The following is a 25661-nucleotide window of genomic DNA, read 5'->3' on the forward strand; positions in this document are numbered from 1 at the left end:
AGTGGCAGAGCTATAGTGATAGGGGATTCAATTGTAAGGGGAATAGACAGGCGTTTCTGCGGACGCAAACGAGAATCCAGGTTGGTATGTTGCCTCCCTGGTGCAAGGGTCAAGGATGTCTCGGAGCGGCTGCAGGGCATTCTGGAGGGGGAGGGTGAACAGCCAGCTGTCGTGGTGCATATAGGCACCAACGATATAGGTAAAAAACGGGATGAGGTCCTACAAGCTGAATTTAGGGAGTTAGGAGTTAAACTAAAAAGTAGGACCTCAAAGGTAGTAATCTCAGGATTGCTACCAGTGCCACGTGATAGTCAGAGTAGGAATGACAGGATAGCTAGGATGAATACGTGGCTTGAGAGATCGTGCAAGAGGGAGGGTTTCAAATTCCTGGGACATTGGGACCGGTTCTGGGGGAGGTGGGACCTGTACAAATCGGACAGTCTGCATCTGGGTGGGACCGGAACCAATGTTCTCGGGAGTGTGTTTGCTAGTGCAGTTGGGGAGGGTTTAAACTAATGTGGCAGGAGGATGGGAACCGATGTAGGAAGTCAGTGGGGACAGAAACAAAAGGCAGGAGGGAGAGTGTGTAAAGCATGACCAGAGAAAGCAGGGCAGAGAGCAAGGAAAGTCTACATTAAACTGCATTTATTTCAATGCAAGGGGCCAGACGGGCAAAGCGGCATGGACGGGCACATGGGACTGGGATATTATAGCTATGACTGAAACATGGCTAAGGGAGGGGCAGGACTGGCAGCTCAATGTTCCGGGGTACAGATGCTATAGAAAGGATAGAACAGGAGGTAAGAGAGGAGGGGGAGTGGCGTTTTTGATTAGGGAGAACATCACGGCAGTACTTAGAGGGGATATATCCGAGGGTTCGCCCACTGAGTCTATATGGGTGGAACTAAAAAATAAGAAGGGAGAGATCACCTTGGTAGGACTGTACTACAGGCCCCCAAATAGTCAGCGGGAAATTGAGGAGCAAATATGTAAGGAGATTACAGATAGCTGCAAGAATAATAGGGTGGTAGTAGTAGGGGACTTTAACTTTCCCAACATTGACTGGGACAGCCATAGCATTAGGGGCTTGGATGGAGGGAAATTTGTTGAGTGTATTCAGGAGGAATCTCTCATTCAGTATGTGGATGGACCGACTAGAGAGGGGGCAAAACTTGACCTCGTCTTGGGAAATAAGGAAGGGCAAGTGACAGAAGTGCTAGTGAGGGATCACTTTGGGACAAGTGACCATAACTCCATTAGTTTTAAGATAGCTATGGAGAATGATAGGTCTGGCCCAAGAGTTAAAATTCTTAATTGGGGCAAGGCCAATTTTGATGGTATCAGACAGGAACTTGCAGAGGTAGATTGGGGGAGACTGTTGGCAGGCAAAGGGATGGCTGGTAAATGGGAGGCTTTTAAAAATGTGTTAACCAGGGTGCAGGGTAAGCACATTCCCTTTAGAGTGAAGGGCAAGGCTAGTAGAAGTAGGGAACCCTGGATGACTCGAGATATTGAGACTCTGGTCAAAAAGAAGAAGGAGGCATATGACGTACATAAGCAACTGAGATCAAGTGGATCCCTTGAAGAGTATAGAGGTTGTCGAAATAGAGTTAAGAGGGAAATCAGGAGGGCAAAAAGGGGACATGAAATTGCTTTGGCAAATAATGCAAGGGAGAATCCAAAGAGATTCTACAGATACATAAAGGGGAAAAGAGTAACTAGGGACAGAGTAGGGCCTCTTAAGGATCAACAAGGACATCTATGTGCAGAGCCACAAGAGTTGGGTGAGATCCTGAATGAATATTTCTCATCGGTATTCACGGTGGAGAAAGGCATGGATGTTAGGAAACTAAGGGAAATAAATAGTGATGTCTTGAGAAGTGTGCATATTACAGAGGAGGAGGTGCTGGAAGTCTTAAAGCGCATCAAGGTAGATAAATCCCCGGGACCTGATGAAATATATCCCAGGATGTTGTGGGAGGCTAGGGAGGAAATTGCGGGTCCCCTAACAGAGATATTTGAATCATCGGCAGCCACAGGTGAGGTGCCTGAAGATTGGAGAGTGGCGAATGTTGTGCCCTTGTTTAAGAAGGGCAGCAGGGAAAACCCTGGGAACTACAGACCGGTGAGCCTAACGTCTGTAGTAGGTAAGTTGCTAGAAGGTATTCTGAGTGACATGATCTACAAGCATTTAGAGAGGCAAGGACTGATTCGGGGCAGTCAGCATGGCTTTGTGCGTGGAAAATCATGTCTCACAAATTTGATTGAGTTTTTTGAGGGGGTGACCAAGAAGGTAGATGAGGGCAGTGCAGTAGACGTTGTCTACATGGACTTTAGCAAAGCCTTTGACAAGGTACCGCATGGTAGGTTGTTGCAGAAGGTTAAAGCTCACGGGATCCAGGGTAAGGTTGCCAATTGGATTCAAAATTGGCTGGACGACAGAAGGCAGAGGGTGGTTGTAGAGGGTTGTTTTTCAAACTGGAGGCCTGTGACCAGTGGTGTGCCTCAGGGATCGGTGCTGGGTCCACTGTTATTTGTGATTTATATTAATGATTTGGATGAGAATTTAGGAGGCATGGTTAGTAAGTTTGCAGATGATAACAAGATTGGTGGCACAGTGGATAGTGAAGAAGGTTATCTAGGATTGCAACGGGATCTTGATCAATTAGGCCAGTGGGCCGACGAATGGCAGATGGAGTTTAATTTAGATAAATGTGAGGTGATGCATTTTGGCAGATCGAATCAGGCCAGGACCTACTCAGTTGATGGTATGGCGTTGGGAGAGTTATAGAACAAAGAGATCTAGGAGTACAGGTTCATAGCTCCTTGAAGGTGGAGTCGCAGGTGGACAGGGTGGTGAAGAAGGCATTCGGCATGCTTGGTTTCATTGGTCAGAACATTGAATACAGGGGTTGGGACGTCTTGTTGAAGTTGTACAAGACATTGGTACGGCCACACTTGGAATACTGTGCGCAGTTCTGGTCACCCTATTATAGAAAGGATATTATTAAACTAGAAAGAGTGCAGAAAAGATTTACTAGGATGTTGCCGGGACTTGATGGTTTGAGTTATAAGGAGAGGCTGGATAGACTGGGACTTTTTTCCCTGGAGCGTAGGAGGCTTAGGGGTGATCTTATAGAGGTCTATAAAATAATGAGGGGCATAGATAAGGTAGATAGTCAACATCTTTTCCCAAAGGTAGGGGAGTCTAAAACTAGAGGGCATAGGTTTAAGGTGAGAGGGGAGAGATTCAGAAGGGCCCAGAGGGGCAATTTCTTCACTCAGAGGGTAGTGAGTGTCTGGAATGGGCTGCCAGAGGTAGTAGTAGAGGCGGGTACAATTGTGTCTTTTAAAAAGCATTTAGATAGTTACATGGGTAAGATGGGTATAGAGGGTTATGGGCCAAGTGCGGGCAACTGAGGCTAGCTTAATGGTAAAAACTGGATGGCATGGACTGGTTGGGCCGAAGGGCCTGTTTCCATGCTGTAAACTTCTATGATTCTATGAACCCCACAACCTTGGACATTGCCTCGAAGAAAGCTGTCCAGACCCGGCAGGTCTGGGGCATGACCAGAACATGTGGGTGTGGTTGGCCAGCCTCCCTGGCACCGTTCACCCTTGTCCTCCACATCCGGGAAGAACCTGCTCATTCGGGTTCTGGTTAAGTGTGCCCTGTGTACCACTTTCAGCTGCAATAGGCTTAGCCTTGTGAGAGTGAAGGCGGAGTTGACCCCATGCAGTTTTGCTCGAGTCCCCATCCAATTTCAAACCGTAGGTCTTCCTCCCATTTTTCTCTTGTCTCGTCTAGTGGAAAGAGTGCCTTTCCCAGTAGTTGCCCATACAGTCCCTGCAGTCCCCCCCCCACCAAGTTGTTTTCGTCCAATAGGTCCTCTAATGGCGATTTGTGCGGCACCAGTGGGTATGTCTTTGTTTCCCTACATAGGAAGTTTCTAATTTGCATGTATCTTAACTCATTTCCCCCGGTCAGTTGGAACTTCTCTGTCAGTTCCTCTAGTGTTGTCAGTCTGTTGTCTGTGTAGAAGTCCCTAACTATCAGTGTCTTCCACCCGCCCCCCCCATCCCATCTTCACCTTGTGAAGGTGGTGTTCATTTTGGCCGATGCAAACCTGTGGCTGTTGCAGATGGGGGCCTTGATGGACATTTTGGTTAGACCGAAGTGCTGTCTTAGTTGGATCCACGACCGGAGTGTGGCAAGCCGTCGGGGTTCTCTGTTTCGCCAGCTGGTCAATGGGATTTCCTATTGTGGGCAGCCCCACGCCGTAGGGAAACCCCCGGGCTGCCGGCAAAATGGAGAATCCCAACGGCAGAGAATTCAGCCCAGGATTTCCACCACCGGGGAGTTATAGATAAAACCCACGGACATGACAGAGAGCGCGGGGCACAGGAAATCCTTGCGAAGCACACACAAGCATTTGCAATCCACAAACATGACTGTGGCCGGGTGACAGGGGAAGTCATTATAGAAAGCCCCGATCCAAAACCCCAAGGACAGTACGGCTTCCCCAAGCAAGCCGATGGGGAGGTGGCCAAAGTTATCAACAGTTTGTTACAACAGGGAGTCCTGTGCCCCGTTGCCTCCACCAATAATTCCCAGATTTGGTTGGTAAGAAAACCGGATGGGTCATGGAGGCTGACGGTCAACTACCGGGAGCTGAACAGAACCGCCCCGATCACAGCTCTCACGGTAGCAACCAGCCCCGAAGCCATGATGGGGCAGGCCCCACACACCAAGTATTTCATGGTGCTGAAGATCAGCAACGGCTTCTAGTCGATTCCTCTAGACCGGCAATGCCAGTATAAGTTTGCATTTGCCTTTCAGGAGCAGCAATATACTTGGACATGGCTGCCACAGGGCTTCCATAACTTACCCTCCATACTTCACCTGAGACTCGCAAAAGGTCTGCACGTGTTTTCAAAACCCGAATGTTTGGTGCAGTATGCGGACGATCTCCTCCTCGAGACCGAAACAAGGGAAGGAACATCTTAAACTGTTGAAAAAATTGCTGAACCTCCTCGCTATGCCAGGCCTAAAAGTCAACCCCAAGAAAGCCCGAATTATGAGAACACAGATCTCATACTTGGGGAAAGTCGTAACCGTTGGGAAGCACAACATAGAAAGGAAGCGGATCGAGTCAGAAACCCGCCTTCCCTACCAAAGGACGTGAGCTCGTTTCTAGGCTTGGTGGGGTACTGCCAAAACCACACTGACGGTTTTGTCACCAAAACCGTCCCATCAGACCTCCTAAAGAAAAACGCCCTATGGGAGTGAACTGAGCACCACACACAGGCTGGCTTGAAGCTAAAATAGGCCTCAGTGCAGGCCCCAGCATGGCAAGTACCCAACCCAGACCTCCCCTTTGCAGTAGAAGTAGCAGCCACTGACAGCACACTTACAGGAGCGCCACTGGAGATCAGGCCGGTGGCCTATTACTCCCGGCTCCTAACCCCAGTCGAGCAGGGTTTCTCAGTGTGCGAAAAGCACCTTGTAGCGGTTGTCTGGGAGGTACAATATTTCAGTTACATCTTTGGCCTAAATCCATTGACCATTCCCATGGTGCTCACCCCCCACTGAGTTACTTTTGGATGGCCGGATTAAAGACGGAACGGTTAGTCAAAACCGTATAACATTTGGACCTTCATGCACCAGGTCTGCTACATCGTGGTAAAGCATACCAGAGTCCACATCTTCTGACATAGGACACCTCATGAATGCCAGGTAATAGCAATAAATGACACCAAAGGGTCATTTGTGCCAAAACAAAAGGGGGGTGGATCCAGGGAAGCAGACAAATAGGATCTGAAAATATTTGTGGACGGATCCTCTATGGTAGAGGACGAGAATGGAAAGACAGGGTGAAGCATCTATGTGGAGGACCAGAAAGGCAAGCCCCTGAGGGAGATTGCATTAAAGATTCCCACCCAGATGAGCGCCAAGGCTGCAGAGCTCGTGGCTGTAGTTTATATGGTCAGCCACCTTGACCAGTTCCCCACACCGGCAGACATATTTTCGGACAGCATGTATGTCTGCAATAGTTTAACTGACTTCCTGCCACTGTGGAAAGTTAGGGGATTCGTCTCGGAAAACGGGAAATCTTCACTTTCTGCAGCCCTGCTTAAATTTATTTTTCAGACTGCCAAAGGCCATGAGTACAGCCAGCATCATTAAAGTAAGGCCTATCATAGAACTTCCCCAATTGGGAATATTAGGGCAGATGAATTGGTCAAGCAGGGTGCCTGGGAGGGAGACCAATAGCAACTTCCCCCCCATACCAAAAGGATCAATGCCATGACTGTAAGCCAGACAAAGGTCCAAGACCTAAAACAAGTTCAGAGCAGCAACCAGGACCTGAAACAGATTCAGGAAGGAGCACGCCCCGCCTCCTTTGATAAGTGGCGGGATACAATTACAATAAAGGATGGGCTAGTTCTTGAAGATGGCCGATACATGGCACCGACTGGGAACTGCAACCATTTTTTAATCAACACCTCGATGTCTAGGGCTATCAAGGGACAGGAAACGCAAGTGAACGAATTAAGGGATTGTACTGGTGGCCAGACATAGATAAAGAGATACGGCATTACGCTGAGAACTGCATAGTCTGTAAACTAAGCAATCCCAACAGGTATACCCACAAGGGAGAACTAAGGCATATCCAACCAGCAGAGGGCTCCAGGACAAATCTGCAGATTAATGATATCAGTCCCCTACCAGCTGCTACGGGAGGTTACAAAGTCATGGCACATATCCCAGTGCAGCAAATCTTCACTAGGTGGAGTCTCCCTCTGTGGTAGACACCACTAGTGGTATATTGTATGTATTACGGCACTGCAGGAGAGCATACACCTTTATACGCCGCCTGCTGGCTCTGCCATATAAAAGTGTATGCTCTCCTGCGCTGATTCCATTCTGGTTCCAGCTGCGGGAGGCATAACATCTTGTGCAATAAAGCCTCGATTGTTTCACCATTCTCGTCTCGTGGTAATTGACGGTACATCAATTTATTGCACAAGATTTTAAAAGATGGATCTCCTAATCATGCCTGATCGCCCGCAGCTGAGCCCTCACGCAGCCAACAACTACCTTCGACCACTGGCTAGCCTGCTTCGAAGGCTATCTCAGAGCAGCCACTGAAGAACCCTCGGACTCACAGAAGCTCCAAGTCCTCTACTCGCGGGGGAGCCCTGAAATTTTCCCCCTCATCCGCGATGCGCCCACCTACTCAGAAGTGATGACGCTCCTAAAGGGACATTACGTTAAACCGGTGAACCAAGTGTACGGCAGGCACCTCCTGGCCATGAGACTGCAACTCCCCAGGGAGACTCTGGATGATTTCTTGCGGGCCCTACAGATCCTCGGCAGGAACTGTGACTGCCAGGCAGTTTCGGCAGTCCAACACACCGAACCTTTAATCAGAGACGCTTATGTCACAGGCGTACAGTCTACGTACGTTCGCCAGCGACTACTGGAAGGGGGGTAAGCTCGATCTTGCGGAGACTAGGCAGCTTGCAAATTCACTAGAAGTGGCCTCCCATAACCTGGAGTCCTACACCCCCGACCACGCGGCACCCTCGTGGGCATCGTGGGCCCCACCAGCTGCCGACTCCAGCTCACCGCAAGCCTGCGCCGCGCGGCAGCCAGCCAACTCTGGGGGGCCCCAAGTGTTATTTTTGTGGACAAAGCAAACACCCAAGGCAGCGCTGCCCGGCCTGCAATGGCTGTAGGAAGAAAGGACACTTTGTTTCTGTTTGTCAGGCCCGGTCGATCACCGCTGTTTCCAGGCCCGGCATTTCTACACTCCCCACGTGTGACCCAGGGGCACCGCCATCTTCTCCTCCGCAAGCCACGTGCGGCCCGTGGGCTAAACCATCTTTGCCGCCATTTTAGACCGCGCCTCAGGACACCAGCTCGTCTGTCCGTTCGGCGCCTACTGCTACCTCCGCCACCGCTGATCAGCCCGGGACCTCCCAACATTTTCCGCAGCTCGCCTCCATCACCCTGGACCAGTCTCGGCCCCGCAACCTCGCGACCGTTACGATGATGGTGCAGATCAATGGGCACGAGACAACCTGCTTCTTTGACTCCGGGAGCACAGAGAGTTTCATCCACCCCACTACGGTAAGACGCTGCTCCCTCCGGTACACCCTGTCACCCAGAAAATCTCCCTGGCCTCCGGATCCCATTCCGTTGAAATCTGGGGTACTGTATCGCAACCCTCACCGTCCAGGGCATAGAGTTCAGCAACTTCAGGCTCTATGTCCTCCCCCACCTCTGCACTGCCCTGTTGCCCAGCCTGGATTTTCAATGCCATCTCCAAAGCCTTACTTTAAAATTCGGCGGGCCCCTGCCCCCCCCCCCCCTCACTGTCTGCGGTCTCACGACCCTCAAGGTCGATCCACCTTCACTGTTTGCGAACCTCACCCCGGACTGCAAACCCGTTGCCACTAGGAGCAGAAGGTACAGTGCCCAGGACAGGACCTTCATCAAGTCGGAGGTCCAACGGTTTCTGCGGGAGGGGATCATTGAGGCCAGCAACAGCCCCTGCTGAGCTCAAGTAGTGGTGGTGAAGACTGGGGAGAAGCACAGGATGGTCATTGACTACAGTCAGACCATCAACTGGAACATGTGTACCCCCTCCCACGCATATCTGACATGGTGTGCGTGGGTTTCCTCTGGGTGCTCCGGTTTCCTCCCACAGTCCAAAGATGTGCGGGTTAGGTGGATTGGCCATGCTAAATTGCCCTTAGTGTCCAAAATTGCCCTTAGTGTTGGGTGGGGTTACTGGGATGGGGTGGAGGTGTGGGCTTGGGTTGGTTGCTCTTTCAAAGAGCCAGTGCAGACTCGATGGGCCGAATGGCCTCCTTCTGCACTGTAATTTCTATGAGCCGCCGGTGCGGAAGAATAGAGTGCCCCCACGGCACAGGCCCGCCCGCGGAGCAGTGGGCCCCGATCGCGGGCCAGGCCACCGTGGGGGCACCTCCCGGGGCCAGATCCCCCCGCGCCCCTCCAAGAACCCCAGAGGCCGCCCGCGGCGCCAGGTCCCGCTGGTAAGGACCTACTCCAATTTACACCGACAGGACTGGCAAAAAACAGGCAGCCACTTGGCCCATCGCGGGCCGGAGAATCGCCGGGGGGGGGGCCGCTGCCAGCGGCCACCGACCGGCATGGCACGATACCCGCCCCGCCAAATCCCCAGCGCCGGAGAATTCGGCAACCGGCGGGGGCGGGATTCATGCCGACCCCTGGCCATTCTCGAAACCGGAGGGGGGTCGGAGAATCCCGCCCAAGAACTCTCCCAGCTCTGCTGACTTTCCTTCTCCATAAGGCCATCCTTTAACTGGAAAAGAACAATGGTTGGCACTAGCCAATATCAATGTCCAGACATACATTAGACCTTCAAGATAACTAACCAACCTGTCCAAGCCTTCATCAATACTGTTCGCAACAGAACATGGGAGATACACGCCAATGCCACAGAGCAATTTACTTCTACTTACTTTCAGGAATACAACTTCCCTCTAAGTAGTATTTTCTGTGGATTTCATACAGTCAAATTGAAGAATTTATCCAGTAAAGAAATCGCAGGATACAAATTTGTGCTCCAGCATAAAGGCACTAATTCATCAACAGAGCGTGCTTTTGATGTTGAACATTTTAACCTTCAGAACCCTAACATCGTTAGACTCTTATCTGTGGCTGTAAAATAGGATAGTACTAGCTCTATATTCCACCCAAGCAATTTGACTGAGACATGTGTGTAAAGCAGCAGGTGAAATGCATAACAGACAGAGGGAGGATGTATAAAGGCTGAGGGGGAAAGTATAAATGGGCAGGCAAATGCTAACACTTGTTTAATGCCACCACCAAAGTTCCAGCTCTGTCCATTGATCTACTGGGATAGAATCCCACAAGTGTCACCCTTCTAGCTCAGGTGACTTCCCCATATATCAGCATAGTTAGTGATTGGCTACAGGCTATTTTACCTAGAGAGTATCACAGCCAAGTACAACCTTGGCTTTTATCAATGATCCATTGGGTATCTTTTCCAGTAGGATTCTGTGATCAAGACATGGAACCTTAACTGATGTTTTTCCCCCTCAACATGGTTTATCAAGTAAGTATATATTTATACACACAACAAATATTTACCATCCAGCAGTTTTTGCAAACTATTTCTCATCACATGGATATTTTCTATCCCTATGAAATGGAACTTGATGTTTGAATAGTTGTCTTCATTTTCATAACCTTTTCCTGCTGCTCGGTTTGCCATTGCATTTAACTGGAAAAAATACAAGTGAAGAGTTTAAAATAGTCTGAAGTAAAATCACATACGAATTGCATTTTGTATTTAGGACTTGTTTAATTTATACATCATAAGACCAGCAGGGGCTGTATTCTCTGCCCGCCACATTTCTGTTTCACCCCGCCAGTGGGATGCTCCGTTACGCCGACTGGTCAATGGGGTTTCCTATTGTGGGGCAGTCCCACGCCGTCAGGAAACCCCTGGGCTGCCGACAAAACGGAGCATCCCGCCGGCAGAGAATCCAGCCCCACAGTTTCAATCTTACACCCCTTGGTAGCAGTATCACTGTTGCATAGTCTTCTGAGCTTTGAGACCAATTTTGTTCCCAGATTAATGTTGACAAATCAAATGAAATCAGATGTGAGCAAATATAAATCTTTTTCCAGTCAACTTCCTCTTTTAAAAATGGTGACCATAATCAGAAAATTCAAGTTTAAATGGGCCATCAGGGCAAGTCAAATAAAAATCCTGTGCACTTAATGTGGCGGCAAACCAATAAACTGGATCGAGGACACCAGTGACCTCACTGTTAATTAGGACTGGGTCAGTGTATAAAGCGGAGGGGGCGTGGGCGAATGAGAAATTTGCTGAGGTACAGGATGATTTTGAGATAAAAATTCTAGTTGGTCAGATGCTATTGTATTGGCCATCCATTCCACACCCTGCTAGCTAGCTATACATATTGAAGTCAATTTGGGTCAGGCGTATAACAGGTGACCTGTTCAATACCGCCTGTTTGTGCTACATCTCAAGACAAATTTCTCTCTTTGACTTCTGGCCTCTTTTAAATATGCAGACTCAAGCTGGAACTCAGCATAAATGACTGCCTATTGATGTGTGGAAGCAGCAGGATGCCATCACTGGGGCCTGTGGGAATGGTCTGCAACACCAATAGCATTTGAAAAATCCAAAGACATGTTTAAAAAATATATTTTGCTCAAACTTTACTAGGCGCAAATCCGCCAATTATCTCAAAGAATCTCTTGCCTCACCTATCTACTTATTCTGCACTGCAACAGCTAACACCAACTACAATAATATCTGCATCTAGTATCAATGTCTGTCTTATTAACCATATTATGCAATACATTGAGCAACTCAAATGTCAGCCATGGCTCATTGGCAGCACTTTCACCTCAATTCACAAAGCTGTAAGCTCAAACCCCATTTCAAAGCCAAGCACATAATGTAAGATGCCATTTCAATCCAGTGGGAGTATATTACTGCACATTCAGAGGGGGCTTCTTTCAGGTACAATGCTAAACCAAGGGCCAGAACCCTCACCAATGTTTCCCACTTAGCCAATATTATTAAAACACTTTAATTGACCATTTATTTCTCTGCATCTTGGCCACATCTGTGAAGCACTTTGGAACATATGGGGATGTGAACGATGCTCTATCAATGCACATGGGGCTGTTTAGCACAGTGGGCTGAACAGCTGGCTTGTAATGCAGAACAAGGCAGCAGCGCGGGTTCAATTCCCGTACCAGCCTCCCTGAACAGGTGCCGGAATGTGGCGACTAGGGGCTTTTCACAGGAACTTCACTGAAGCCTACTTGAGACAATAAGTGATTATTATTATTACATTCTTTCAACTACATGAGAACCGGCTGGATCACAATTATTCATACCAATATAAATATATAATCAGAATATATAATCACCAAAGCAGTTAATTAATTCGCAGCTTACAATTTGTCTGGTCCATTATTTTCCTTTGACATGTAGTTCAAATTATTAAACACTTGATATTACAAACTCTGCTGCCTCCCTGCTAGGAAAACATTGAACTTTTTGGTTTATTTATTTCCACATAGCTAAAAATAGGTTTGAAAATGTACATTCTGGAAATGTTTAGATTAGGATCAATTAAATATTGCTGAAATAGTTTTTGTGTTGCTGCAAAAGTGCAGGCTTATGAGTTATTTATAGATTCCTATTGAAAAAGTAAGCAATTTTGAATTTACATTTCCTCTTTCTAATAATCAGTTACTTATAAGATGATCGAGTTTATTCTTGGAGATGTTCAATGATACTTTAACAAATAGTCTGATCGAGCTTTCCAAACAGGCTCAGTAGATGTTGGCAATATCCAGCCAGGGTGATATAAAGCCATATTGGCATGTGCACTTGGTAGTGATCCTGACAACCTTAACCATTTTTTCCTTCTCACTCAGAAGAGATAAGGTTAATTGCAAAGCCAAGACCACCACTCATTGGAGATCACATAACTCAGCACAGCACAAGGCGAGGAACATATTTGGACGTTCTTGGTCTGCAACATTTAGTACTTATTGCTTTAACCAGCTGAATTATAGCAGGAAAATATTGTAGCACACAATTAATAATGGATTCCATTTTTTTAAAAATGTAGAGTACCCAATACATTTTTTCCAATTACATGGCAATTTAGCGTGGCCAATTCACCTACCTTGCACATCTTTGGATTGTGGAGGCGAAACCCATGCAAACACGGGGAGAATGCGCAAACTCCACACTGACAGTGACTCAGAGCCGGGATCGAACCTGGGGCCTCGGCGCCGTGAGGCAACAGGGCTAACCCACTGAGCCACCGTGCTGCCCCAATAATGGATTCCATTGCTGTGGCAGTAATGGCTGTTTACCTTTGGCCGGGTATCAACAACATACAAGAAATCACTTCCTGGATTTGACATCCTGATGGCCTGAAGCATCTGTTCATCCTCAAGGCACCGAGCACTGAAACCTGACAAAGGCTGGCTGCTTCTACAAATAGCACCCTGGAAGAACACAGAAATCAGAGGAATTTGCTTCACAACAAATCGCCACATTCTTCTCCTCAAGATCTTTTATCTTAGCCCAAATTCCAAATAAACTTAATTTCTATATCTGTACAAACCATCTCTGAAATGACCAGGACCTATATCTGACTTTAGGGTTTGTACACATAAACCATATAAACCATCCCGTAGAGACCAAAGTGTTTTCCAAAACATGGGGAGGGAAGAAGAAGAAGCACTACAATATATGTTCTTGTACATATTTCAATGGACAGTTCAAAAATTGCCTTGGCAATGACCTAGAAACAGGACATCTTTACTCCGGGAATGCAAACTAAAGTAAGAGCTGCAAATAACTTGTAGGAAAAGCAAAAATCCAAAAGGGGCATGCATACAACTTCCAATCAGTTGCATATGTTGATCTGAAAAAGCAGCCATGCATATCAAATTGTAACACCTCTGGTCTCTTTCCCAGTTATACAAAACCATAGGATGTAATTTAGCCTTTTGTACCTACAGCAACCCAAAACTAATTCCACTGTCCACTGTCACTGATGAGATACTTCTCATACTAAATATATCTGTCTCTAACTTTAATATTTACCCAATTTACTCTTTAAAGAACTCCAAAGGTTTCTGTAACAATCAAAACAAAGCATATCTTGCTCCAAAATATTTCTACATGAAGATACAATGATAATTTTAATATGATGTCCCCGTCTCCCCGAACACAGGAAATAGTCTTCTTACCCTTTATAATTTTAAACACCATTATTAAGTCTACTTTCAGCTTTCCGTGCTCTGGTAGAAATAATCCCAAGGAAGTCTTTATGCATTTTATCATTCTAGAGGATCCGTGCTGTATGTTCTCTAAATCTTTAATATTCTTTCATTTACAGGCATCTAAAGCTCTGACTGAGATGTATTCAGTATCATGTGAAATTTTATTATTCCTTTTCACTTGTATTCTAGGGATTTATTTACAAAACTCAATTAATACTTTGTCTACTTGCACTTAAATTTTTGAATTCCTAAATCTCTCCTTTCAGCACGCCATTCAGCATCTCAAGCACATATTCCCCATCCTTGGTTTTCCTCCCAAAATATTGCTTCACACTTATCCACAAATATGTTAAGATTTTCAATACTATCAAAGAGATTTCCAGTATATAAGGTAGAGTGAAAATAATTTGAACAAAAGACTAGAATTTGGATTTTTTAAATGCAATGTTTGAGAAATTGTACATACATTGTTATCCTGGCAGAAATAACAGAGAACAGGAAAGCGACCTCTGCTCCTGAATTTCGAGCTGCCAACTATAACTGGTGTAGAGGCTGATTTTGGTACGTACAACTCTGCAGGGTAAGTATCGCAAACCTGTGATAGAGAAAATAACTAAATAATGAACAGAAGTTAAGCAGTTGCTGCTACTATCGTGACACAATGTAATCAAATAATTGTCAATAAAAGCAAATTAATGCTGGAAATCCAGAGGATTCGCACGGACTCAAAATGTTGGAGGCGATTTTGCACCCGCTTTAATTGTGAGCGCAAATGGCGATGAGGGCACAAAGTCACGCAAGAATCAGAAACGAGATCTTGCAAGATCTCATATTCTGATTTTCTCCACTCCTCGCTGGCGATAGAAATGCATTTTAATACATGTTAAATAATTAGCGCGCTTTCCTGCCATATGTTCCCCCCACACTCACCAATGTGTTGTCACACTGATGAGGTTTACAGCTGCTTTTGAAAAACGTGAAGCAGTTAATGGGAACCCGTTGGGGGTGCAAAGATAAGTGTAGTCCCCAGGGGGAGGGGGAAATGCCAGGGCAGTGTCCTGGCACAGCCAGGTGACAGCACCTCTGGGGAGCTCCACTGGAGGGAAGGGGGACAAAAAAAAGAGTTGCCCGGTGCTTGTGTGGGGGATAGGGGATGGGGGTGGTTCCCCATATCTGTGTGGGATGGCTGGGGCTGCCTGGTGCAAGTGGGGGTGTTTCCAGTATCCATAAGGGGGGTCGGTGGATTTAAGCGCAGATCGGGATGCTCCCTAATCTCTGTGGAGCTGGCATTGCTGGCTCTATAGGCCCCACCCCACCAGCAAGACGGCAAAGATCGCGCCTACAGATATTTTGTGCAGAGTGCTAAAATCTGGAGAGAGAACTCGGCTGTGCAGCCAGTGGAGTGCAAGATTCCGTCCGTTAACTTTGTTTCTTTTCACAGATGCTGCAGGCCTGAGTTTATGCAGCATTTTCTATTTTTATTTCAAATAATTGGCAATATTTGATAGAAAATTATAACACTATTTAGGAATAAGTGCTTCAAACCTGCTAAAATAATTCTACAAATCATCAGATGTCATTGATATTCCTGTATTAAAGTGACATACAATCTTTTAAATTAACCACTTCAACTTGCAGATCATATTATTAGAGGTGTATAGAGGTTAGCTGTCTCATGCCCAACACAAAATGCTTACATTAAATAAGCATTGACAGAGGGTCATCTGGACTCAAAATGTTAGCTCTTTTCTCTCCCTACAGATGCTGCCAGACCTGCTGAGATTTCCCAGCATTTTCTCTTTGGTTTCAGATTCCAGCATCCGCAGTAATTTGCTTTTATCTTACATTAAATAGTGCAGTCCAGATTCAGAACACAGAATTACATGGATGTTGCTTGCACCTTTGAAACATAAATTTACACAACATCCAAAAATCAAGTATTTAATTGAACATTTGATTCCAATCTAAAGGGCCCTAGATTTGATTTTTTTTTAAACAAAGAAATTCTATGCCCCAAAACAGTGAAAAAGTACACACTTTATGGCCACATTGCGCCCATAAAGCAGCACAGCATGGCCAATAAGAGCAGGGAGACCCCGCTCCCGGGATCTACCCAGCTCGCAACATCTTACAAGACCTACCGCGATCTCGTGAGACATTGCAATGTAAATCCCACCCATTGTGGGTAGGATCATATTTTAGCAAATCTGCACATTAAAGCGAGACACTGGGGCTTGGGGGGGGGGGTCGGAGGTCACTTCGGGGGCTCCAGAGATCAGGATGCCATCTCTCGCTACACTGAGGAATTCCAGCCAGTAGAGCTCCTCAGTGCACAAAATGGGACTATGCACAGCCTCATCCGCGCGTTCCCCGCTGAGACCCCTATCTAACGTGAGTGGCGGTTTACAGCATTGTGTTTCTTTCTCAATGCTGCAAGCGCCGGGAAACGTGCAGCTAAACGTGCTCGCTATGGAACTTTGTGTCCTGCCCAGTATTGCTGACAGCATCTACGGTGACATTTTGCTGATGGAAAGTTAGAAGTGAACAACTATTATTTCCCTTGGTCTATTATAACTCCACTGTCCAGTGAGAACAGGGAAGCAGTGCCATACAATCATCAGCATATACTTCTCACTCACATACCACTATTGCTTTTCTCCCAGGGGACTCTGCATGAGCAGTTCCCACGAGATACCTAGGCCGGAATTCTCTGAGCACCCGTGCCGCAATCGCGCCCGGCGCGGGGGTGGAAAATGGGGCGTCGGACCCGCAACACCTTCACGCGATTCTCCGGTGACCGGAAATTGCCGCCAGACACGCACACGCGTTCGACACGGCGCCGGTTGGGGGCCGTTGAAAGGCCTCCGCGGCGATTCTCCGCGGTCGACCGGCTGAGTTCCCGTCGGCGTGATTCTCGTATGGTTCCACCCGGCGGGAGCTCGGTGTCGCGGCTGCGGTGGCCGTCCTAGTGTGGGGGGCGGGGGGGATCAGTCTCCGGGGGGGGACCTCCACAACGGCCAGGCCCACAGGGCCACCGATCGGCGGGCACGCATGATTTGGGGGGGGCCTACCTTTTTCTGCGCTGGCCCGCTGTGTGGGTCCGCTGCCCTAGTGCAGGCCCCGTATCGGCAGCAGGAGCCGCGCCGCACATGCCAGGGCCCTGCTAGATCCCTTAAAAATGGAGAATCACTTTTTAGAAAAAAGTCCGGAGTGATTCGCGTCCATTTTCTGGCGGGCGTGGGGACATAGCCCCATTATCCCGGCCCTAATTCTCAAATGATGTACATAGGAGCCTTTTACAATTTTGACTAATGGACAAAATACGTTCACACCACCCATTGGTACTAGGCGTCAAACAGCCCAACCAGTGGTCCTTACAAAACCTTTCTGGAAAAAGTATGTTTTCTGTAGCGAAGGAAAGTGGGGAAATGGTGCTTGGTATTAAGATTTTTGTGAAGCCAAACAGCAGCAGCCAGAGCAGTGGCACCACGGTTGACTCTGATGTTCAGAAGGGAGGGTCAAAGCGCAGAAGAGCAATAGTAATAGGGGACTCTATAGTCAGGGGCACAGATAGGCGCTTCTGTGGACATCAAAGAGACTCCAGGATGGTATGTTGCCTCCCTGGTGCCAGGGTCCAGGATGTCTCCGAACGGGTAGAGGGCATCCTGAAGGGGGAGGGCAAACAGGCAGAGGTCGTTGTACATATTGGTACTAACGACATAGGCAGGAAGGGACATGAGGTCCTGCAGCAGGAGTTCAGGGAGCTAGGCAGAAAGTTAAAAGACAGGACCTCTAGGGTTGTAATCTCGGGATTACTCCCTGTGCCACGTGCCAGTGAGGCTAGAAATAGGAAGATAGAGCAGCTAAACACGTGGCTAAACAGCTGGTGTAGGAGGGAGGGTTTCCGTTATCTGGACCACTGGGAGCTCTTCCGGGGCAGGTGTGATCTATATAAGAAGGACGGGTTGCATTTAAAATGGAGAGGCATAAATATCCTGGCCGCGAGGTTTGCTAGTGTCACACGGGAGGGTTTAAACTAGTATGGCAGGGGGGTGGGCACGGGAGCAATAGGTCAGAAGGTGTGAGCATTGAGGGAGAACTAGGGAATAGGGACAGTGTGGCTCTGAGGCAGAGCAGACAGGGAGAAGTTGCTGAACACAGCGGGTCTGGTGGCCTGAAGTGCATATGTTTTAATGCAAGAAGTATTACGGGTAAGGCAGATGAACTTAGAGCTTGGATTAGTACTTGGAACTATGATGTTGTTGCCATTACAGAGACCTGGTTGAGGGAAGGGCAGGATTGGCAGCTAAACGTTCCAGGATTTAGATGTTTCAGGCGGGATAGAGGGGGATGTAAAAGGGGTGGCGGAGTTGCGCTACTGGTTCGGGAGAATATCACAGCTGTACTGCGGGAGGACACCTCAGAGGGCAGTGAGGCTATATGGGTAGAGATCAGGAATAAGAAGGGTGCAGTCACAATGTTGGGGGCTTACTACAGGCCTCCCAACAGCCAGCGGGAGATAGAGGAGCAGATAGGTAGACAGATTTTGGAAAAGAGTAAAAACAACAGGGTTGTGGTGATGGGAGACTTCAACTTCCCCAATATTGACTGGGACTCACTTAGTGCCAGGGGCTTAGACGGGGCGGAGTTTGTAAGGAGCATCCAGGAGGGCTTCTTAAAACAATATGTAGACAGTCCAACTAGGGAAGGGGTGGTACTGGACCTGGTATTGGGGAATGAGCCTGGCCAGGTGGTAGATGTTTCAGCAGGGGAGCATTTCGGGAACAGTGACCACAATTCAGTACGTTTTAAAGTGCTGGTGGACAAGGATAAGAGTGGTCCTAGGATGAATGTGCTAAATTGGGGGAAGGCTAATTATAACAATATTAGGCAGGAACTGAAGAACATAGATTGGGGGCAGATGTTTGAGGGCAAATCAACATCTGACATGTGGGAGGCTTTCAAGTGTCAGTTGAAAGGAATTCAGGACCGGCATGTTCCTGTGAGGAAGAAGGATAAATACGGCAATTTTCGGGAACCTTGGATAACGAGAGATATTGTAGGCCTCGTCAAAAAGAAAAAGGAGGCATTTGTCAGGGCTAAAAGGCTTGGAACAGACGAAGCCTGTGTGGAAGATAAGGAAAGTAGGAAGGAACTTAAGCAAGGAGTCAGGAGGGCTAGAAGGGGTCACGAAAAGTCATTGGCAAATAGGGTTAAGGAAAATCCCAAGGCTTTTTACACGTACATAAAAAGCAAGAGGGTAGCCAGGGAAAGGGTTGGCCCACTGAAGGATAGGCAAGGGAATCTATGTGTGGAGCCAGAGGAAATGGGTGAGGTACTAAATGAATCCTTTGCATCAGTATTCACCAAAGAGAAGAAATTGGTAGATGTTGAGTCTGGAGAAGGGTGTGTAGATAGCCTGGGTCACATTGAGATCCAAAAAGACAAGGTGTTGGGTGTCTTAAAACATATTAAGGTAGATAAGTCCCTAGGGCCTGATGGGATCTACCCCAGAATACTGAAGGAGGCTGGACAGGAAATTGCTGAGGCCTTGACAGAAATCTTTGGATCCTCACTGTCTTCGGGTGATGTCCCGGAGGACTGGAGAATAGCCAATGCTGTTCCTCTGTTTAAGAAGGGTAGCAAGGATAATCCAGGGAACTACAGGCCGGTGAGCCTTACGTCAGTGGTAGGGAAATTACTAGAGAGAATTCTTCGAGACAGGATCTACTCCCATTTGGAAGCAAATGGACGTATTAGTGAGAGGCAGCATGGTTTTGTGAAGGGGAGGTCGTGTCTCACTAACTTGATAGAGTTTTTCGAGGAGGTCACTAAGATGATTGATGTAGGTAGGGCAGTGGATGTTGTCTATATGGACTTCAGTAAGGCCTTTGACAAGGTCCCTCATGGTAGACTAGTACAAAAGGTGAAATCACACGGGATCGGGGTGAGCTGGCAAGGTGGATACAGAACTGGCTAGGTCATAGAAGGCAGAGAGTCGCAATGGAAGGATGCTTTTCTAATTGGAGGGCTGTGACCAGTGGTGTTCCACAGGGATCAGTGCTGGGACCTTTGCTGTTTGTAGTATATATAAATGATTTAGAGGAAAATGTAACTGGTCTGATTAGTAAGTTTGCAGACGACACAAAGGTTGGTGGAAGTGTGGATAGCGATGAGGACTGTCAGAGGATACAGCAGGATTTAGATTGTTTGGAGACTTGGGCGGATAGATGGGAGATGGAGTTTAATCCGGACAAATGTGAGGTGATGCATTTTGGAAGGTCTAATGCAGGTAGGGAATATACAGTGAATGGTAGAACCCTCAAGAGTATTGAAAGTCAAAGAGATCTAGGAGTACAGGTCCACAGGTCACTGAAAGGGGCAACACAGGTGGAGAAGATAGTCAAGAAGGCATACGGCATGCTTGCCTTCATTGGCCGGGGCATTGAGTATAAGAATTGGCAACTCATGTTGCAGCTGTATAGAACCTTAGTTAGGCCACACTTGGAATATAGTGTTCAATTCTGGTTGCCACACTACCAGAAGGATGTGGAGGCTTTAGAGAGGGTGCAGAAGAGATTTACCAGAATGTTGCCTGGTATGGAGTGCATTAGCTATGAGGAGCGGTTGAATAAATTTGGTTTGTTCTCACTGGAACGAAGGAGGTCGAGGGGCGACCTGATAGAGGTCTACAAAATTATGAGGGGCATAGACAGAGTGGATACTCAGAGGCTTTTCCCCGGGGTAGAGGGGTCAATTACTAGGGGGCATAGGTTTAAGGTGAGAGGGGCAAGGTTTAGAGTAGATGTACGAGGCAAGTTTTTTACACAGAGGGTAGTGGGTGCCTGGAACTCGCTGCCGGAGGACGTGGTGGAAGCAGGGACGATAGTGACATTTAAGGGGCATCTTGACAAATATATGAATAGGATGGGAATAGAGGGATACGGACCCAGGAAGTGTAGAAGATTGTAGTTTAGACGGGCAGCATGGTCGGCACGGGCTTGGAGGACGAAGGGCCTGTTCCTGTGCTGTACATTTCTTTGTTCTTTGTTGAGTCAGAATTCTCCTCGTGGCTCCACAAATGTATTTCAACCACCACTGGCTTGCCTGTCTTCCACAGCGGATAGGATTTCTGGCTTATTTCCAGGCTGGAGCACCCAGAATTCATGACCTGCTTCTCTCAACTGACAAACTGCCTGTGTGTGCCACAATTGGGACAATGCCAGTTGTAGCTCGTCATCAATTCTGAAATAAGGCTTGGCCCCAAGAATGACATGGGGCTCTCAGCAAGGATTTTGTACAACTGACACAGGCATTTTGCCCAAAATTATAATTGATCCCTTCATCTCTCCCTGAAAACTGAAGTTACTGTTATTACTTCCGGGTTTATCAATTTACTACTCCAACTCTGAGACACTTCCTCCTACCTCCCATGACCATGGACCCACCACCGAACATCAAGACAGTGGGTGCGATTTAATGGGACAGAAACAACATCCCGTTTTTGGACACGTTTAAAAAAGACACCGGTAATTAACGGCACTTTGCCATTTGTCTTGGTCTCGGCTAGGAACGCCTCACCAAGGCCACACTTACAATCATTTCCTGCACTGACAAGCTTAATTCATCAGTGCAGGAAGAGTATTTGCGGATCGTGACGCCATTTTTAAATGCCATGCCAATCTTTCGACTCCCCTCAATCCCTCATAGTGGCCTTCTGACTTCCCCACTGCATCCAACTTACTTCTCACGGGGTCCTCGAGCACCCCCTCACCCCACCTCTTAAGGGAATGGCACCCCTGGGACCGATCCCTGGCACGGGCAACCAGGCAGTGCCAGATTGGCAGTGCCAGAGTGCCCAGGTAGCAGTGCCAAGATGTCAGCAGGAGTGCAAGGGTACCACGCTGACCAGAATCTGACCATCCCAGGGTCTTCAATGGTCTGGATGCCCCCCCCACCCCACACTCCCTCCAGGTGCCGTTATGCCTGGTCCCCGTTTGTGAACCAATGTTTAACGGCGCCATGGTGAGGTCTCCCAGGCTCAGCCGTTAGTTCCCGGGCCCCGGGAGAATACGCTGCAGACATATTTAAATTTTCCATTAAATATGTTAATCTGGATCACGCCCAGTGACCTCTCGCGAGATTCAACGGCCTCATCACATCACTAGGTCAGGCATGACGGGCCATTAAATCACGCCCACTTTTTCGAGAACAGTCACTGATCTCATCGCCTCTGGTGATCTTACCACCACATCTTCCAACCTTATAGACCCCCAACCCCACACAGCCCGCTTCTACCTCCTTCCCAAAGTCCACAAACAGGGCTGCCCTGGTAGAACCATCATATCAGCCTACTCCTGCCCCACAAAACTCATTTTTTCCCATCTTGACTCCATCCTCTTTCCTCTTGTCCCGGCTCTTCCCACCTACATTCATGATTCATCTGTGCCCTATGTCATATCAACAATTTCCAGTTCTCTGGCCCAAACTGCCTCTCATTCAATATGGATATCCAATCCCTCTACACCTCCATTCCCCTCCAGGATAGTCTGAGAGCTCTCCACCTCTTTCTTGATCAGTGGCCCGAACAATCTCAGCCCACCACCACTCTCCTCCACCTGGCTGAACTTGTTCTATCACTATCAGTTGTCCTTTAGGTCTCACTTCCTGCAAATAAAAGGTATGGCTATGTGTACCCAAATGTGCCCCAGTTATGCTTGTCTTTTTGTGGGTTAAGTGGAACACTCTTGTTCCAGTCCTATGCAGGCCTGCTCCCATAACTATTTTCCTGTTACATCAATTTTTTATCTTTTAAAATAAATTTAGAGGGCCCAATTCATTTTTTCCAAATAAGGGGCAATTTAGCATGGCCAATCCACCTGCCCTGACCATCTTTGGGCTGTGGGGGCGAAACCCACGCAAACACGTGGAGAACATAGAAAAATACAGCACAGAACAGGCCCTTCGGCCCACGATGTTGTGCCGAACCTTTGTCCTTGATTAATCATAGATTATCATTGAATTTACAGTGCAGAAGGAGGCCATTCGGCCCATTGAGTCTGCACCGGCTCTTGGAAAGAGCACCCTACCCAAAGTCAACACCTCCACCCAACACTAAGGGCAATTTTGGACACTAAGGGCAATTTATCATGGCCAATCCACCTAACCTGCACATCTTTGGACTGTGGGAGGAAACCGGAGCACCCGGAGGAAACCCACGCAGACACGGGGAGGATGTGCAGACTCCGCACAGACAGTGACCCAAGCCGGAATCGAACCTGGGACCCTGGAGCTGTGAAGCAATTGTGCTATCCACAATGCTACCGTGCTGCCCTTAAGAACAAATAAATCTACACTATATCATTTTACCATAATCCATGTACCTATCCAATAGCTGCTGGAAGGTCCCTAATGTTTCCGACTCAACTACTTCCACAGGCAGTGCATTCCATGCCCCCACTACTCTCTGGGTAAAGAACCTACCTCTGACATCCCTCCTATATCTTCCACCTTTCACCTTAAATTTATGTCCCCTTGTAATGGTGTGTTCCACCCGGGGAAAAAGTCTCTGACTGTCTACTCTATCTATTCCTCTGATCATCTTATAAACCTCTATCAAGTCGCCCCTCATCCTTCTCCGTTCTAATGAGAAAAGGCCGAGCACCCTCAACCTTTCCTCGTAAGACCTACTCTCCATTCCAGGTAACATCCTGGTAAATCTTCTTTGCACCTTTTCCAAAGCTTCCCCATCCTTCCTAAAATGAGGCGACCAGAACTGTACACAGTACTCCAAATATGGCCTTACCAAAGTTTTGTACAGCTGCATCATCACCTCACGGCTCTTAAATTCAATCCCTCTGTTAATGAACGCTAGCACACCATAGGCCTTCTTCACAGCTCTATCCACTTGAGTGGCAACTTTCAAAGATGTATGAACATAGACCCCAAGGTCTCTCTGCTCCTCCACATTGCCAAGAACTCTACCGTTAACCCTGTATCCCGCATTCATATTTGTCCTTCCAAAATGGACAACCTCACACTTTTCAGGGTTAAACTCCATCTGCCACTTCTCAACCCAGCTCGGCATCCTATCTATGTCTCTTTGCAGCCGACAACAGCCCTCCTCACTATCCACAACTCCACCAATCTTCGTATCGTCTGCAAATTTACTGACCCACCCTTCAACTCCCTCATCCAAGTCATTAATGAAAATCACAAACAGCAGAGGACCCAGAACTGATCCCTGCAGTACGCCACTGGTAACTGGGATCCAGGCTGAATATTTGCCATCCACCATCACTCTCTGACTTCTATCGGTTAGCCAGTTCGTTATCCAACTGGCCAAATTTCCCACTATCCTATGTCTCCTTGCTTTCTGAAGAAGCCTACCATGGGGAACCTTATCAAATGCCTTACTAAAATCCATGTACACTACATCCACTGCTTTACCTTCATCCACATGCTTGGTCACCTCCTCAAAGAATTCAATAAGACTTGTAAGGCAAGACCTACCCCTCACAAATCCGTGTTGACTATCCCTAATCAAGCAGTGTCTTTCCAGATGCTCAGAAATCCTATCCTTCAGTACCCTTTCCATGACTTTGCCTACCACCGAAGTAAGACTAGCTGGCCTGTAATTCCCAGGGTTATCCCTAGTCCCTTTATTGAACAGGGGCACGACATTCGCCACTCTCCAATCCCCTGGTACCACCCCTGTTGACAGTGAGGACGAAAAGATCATTGCCAACGGCTCTGCCATTTTATCTCTTGCTTCCCATAGAATCCTTGGATATATCCCGTCAGGCCCGGGGGACTTGTCTATCCTCAAGTTTTTCAAAATGCCCAACACCTCTTCCTTTCTAACAAGTATTTCCTCGAGCTTACCAGTCTGTTTCACACTGTCCTCTCCAACAATATGGCCCCTCTCATTTGTAAATACAGAAGAAAAGTACTCGTTCAAGACCTCTCCTATCTCTTCAGATTCAATACACAATCTCCCGCTACTGTCCTTGATCGGACCTACCCTCACTCTAGTCATTCTCATATTTCTCACATATGTGTAAAAGGCCTTGGGGTTTTCCTTGATCCTACCCGCCAAAGATTGTTCATGCCCTCTCTTAGCTCTCCTAATCCCTTTCTTCAGTTCCCTCCTGGCTATCTTGTATCCCTCCAACGCCCTGCCTGAACCTTGTTTCCTCAGCCTTACATAAGTCTCCTTTTTCTCTTAACAAGACATGCAACCTCTCTTGTCAACCATGGTTCCCTCACTCGACCATCTCTTCCCTGCCTGACAGGGACATACATATCAAGGACACGTAGTACCTGTTCCTTGAACAAGTTCCACATTTCACTTGTGTCCTTCCCTGACAGCCTATGTTCCCAACTTATGCACTTCAATTCTTGTCTGACAACATCGTATTTACCCTTCCCCCAATTGTAAACCTTGCCGTTGCACGCACCTATCCCTCTCCATTACTAAAGTGAAACTCACAGAATTGTGGTCACTATCTCCAAAATGCTCCCCCACTAACAAATCTATCACTTGCCCTGGTTCATTACCAAGTACTAAAGCCAATATTGCCCCTCCTCTGGTCGGACAATCTACATACGGTGTCAGAAAAGCTTCTTGGACACACTGCACAAATACCACCCCATCCAAACTATTTGATCTAAAGAGTTTCCACTCAATGTTTGGGAAGTTAAAGTCACCCATGACTACTACCCTGTGACTTCTGCACCTTTCCAAAATCTGTTTCCCAATCTGTTCCTCCACATCTCTGCTACTATTGGG

General features: G+C 47.5%; 1 protein-coding gene across 10 annotated transcripts in view; it reads right to left on the reverse strand.

Moving 5' to 3' along the window:
- Window positions 1-25661, reverse strand: part of mtmr7b (myotubularin related protein 7b) — a 171949-nt gene that overhangs the window by 82898 nt on the left and 63390 nt on the right. For 8 of the 10 annotated variants that reach the window (XM_072496853.1, XM_072496852.1, XM_072496851.1 and 5 more), the window contains 3 exons: window positions 14337-14465; window positions 12953-13087; window positions 10169-10301 (listed from right to left, as the gene is read on the reverse strand). In XM_072496853.1, coding sequence (XP_072352954.1) covers window positions 10169-10301; window positions 12953-13087; window positions 14337-14465 — 397 coding nt within the window. The remainder of the gene's footprint in view (window positions 1-10168; window positions 10302-12952; window positions 13088-14336; window positions 14466-25661) is intronic. The other 2 variants (XM_072496855.1, XM_072496854.1) reach the window with 1 other exon arrangement.

This window comes from Scyliorhinus torazame, chromosome 3 (genome assembly GCF_047496885.1).
Source record: "Scyliorhinus torazame isolate Kashiwa2021f chromosome 3, sScyTor2.1, whole genome shotgun sequence".
Lineage (NCBI taxonomy): Eukaryota > Metazoa > Chordata > Chondrichthyes > Carcharhiniformes > Scyliorhinidae > Scyliorhinus > Scyliorhinus torazame.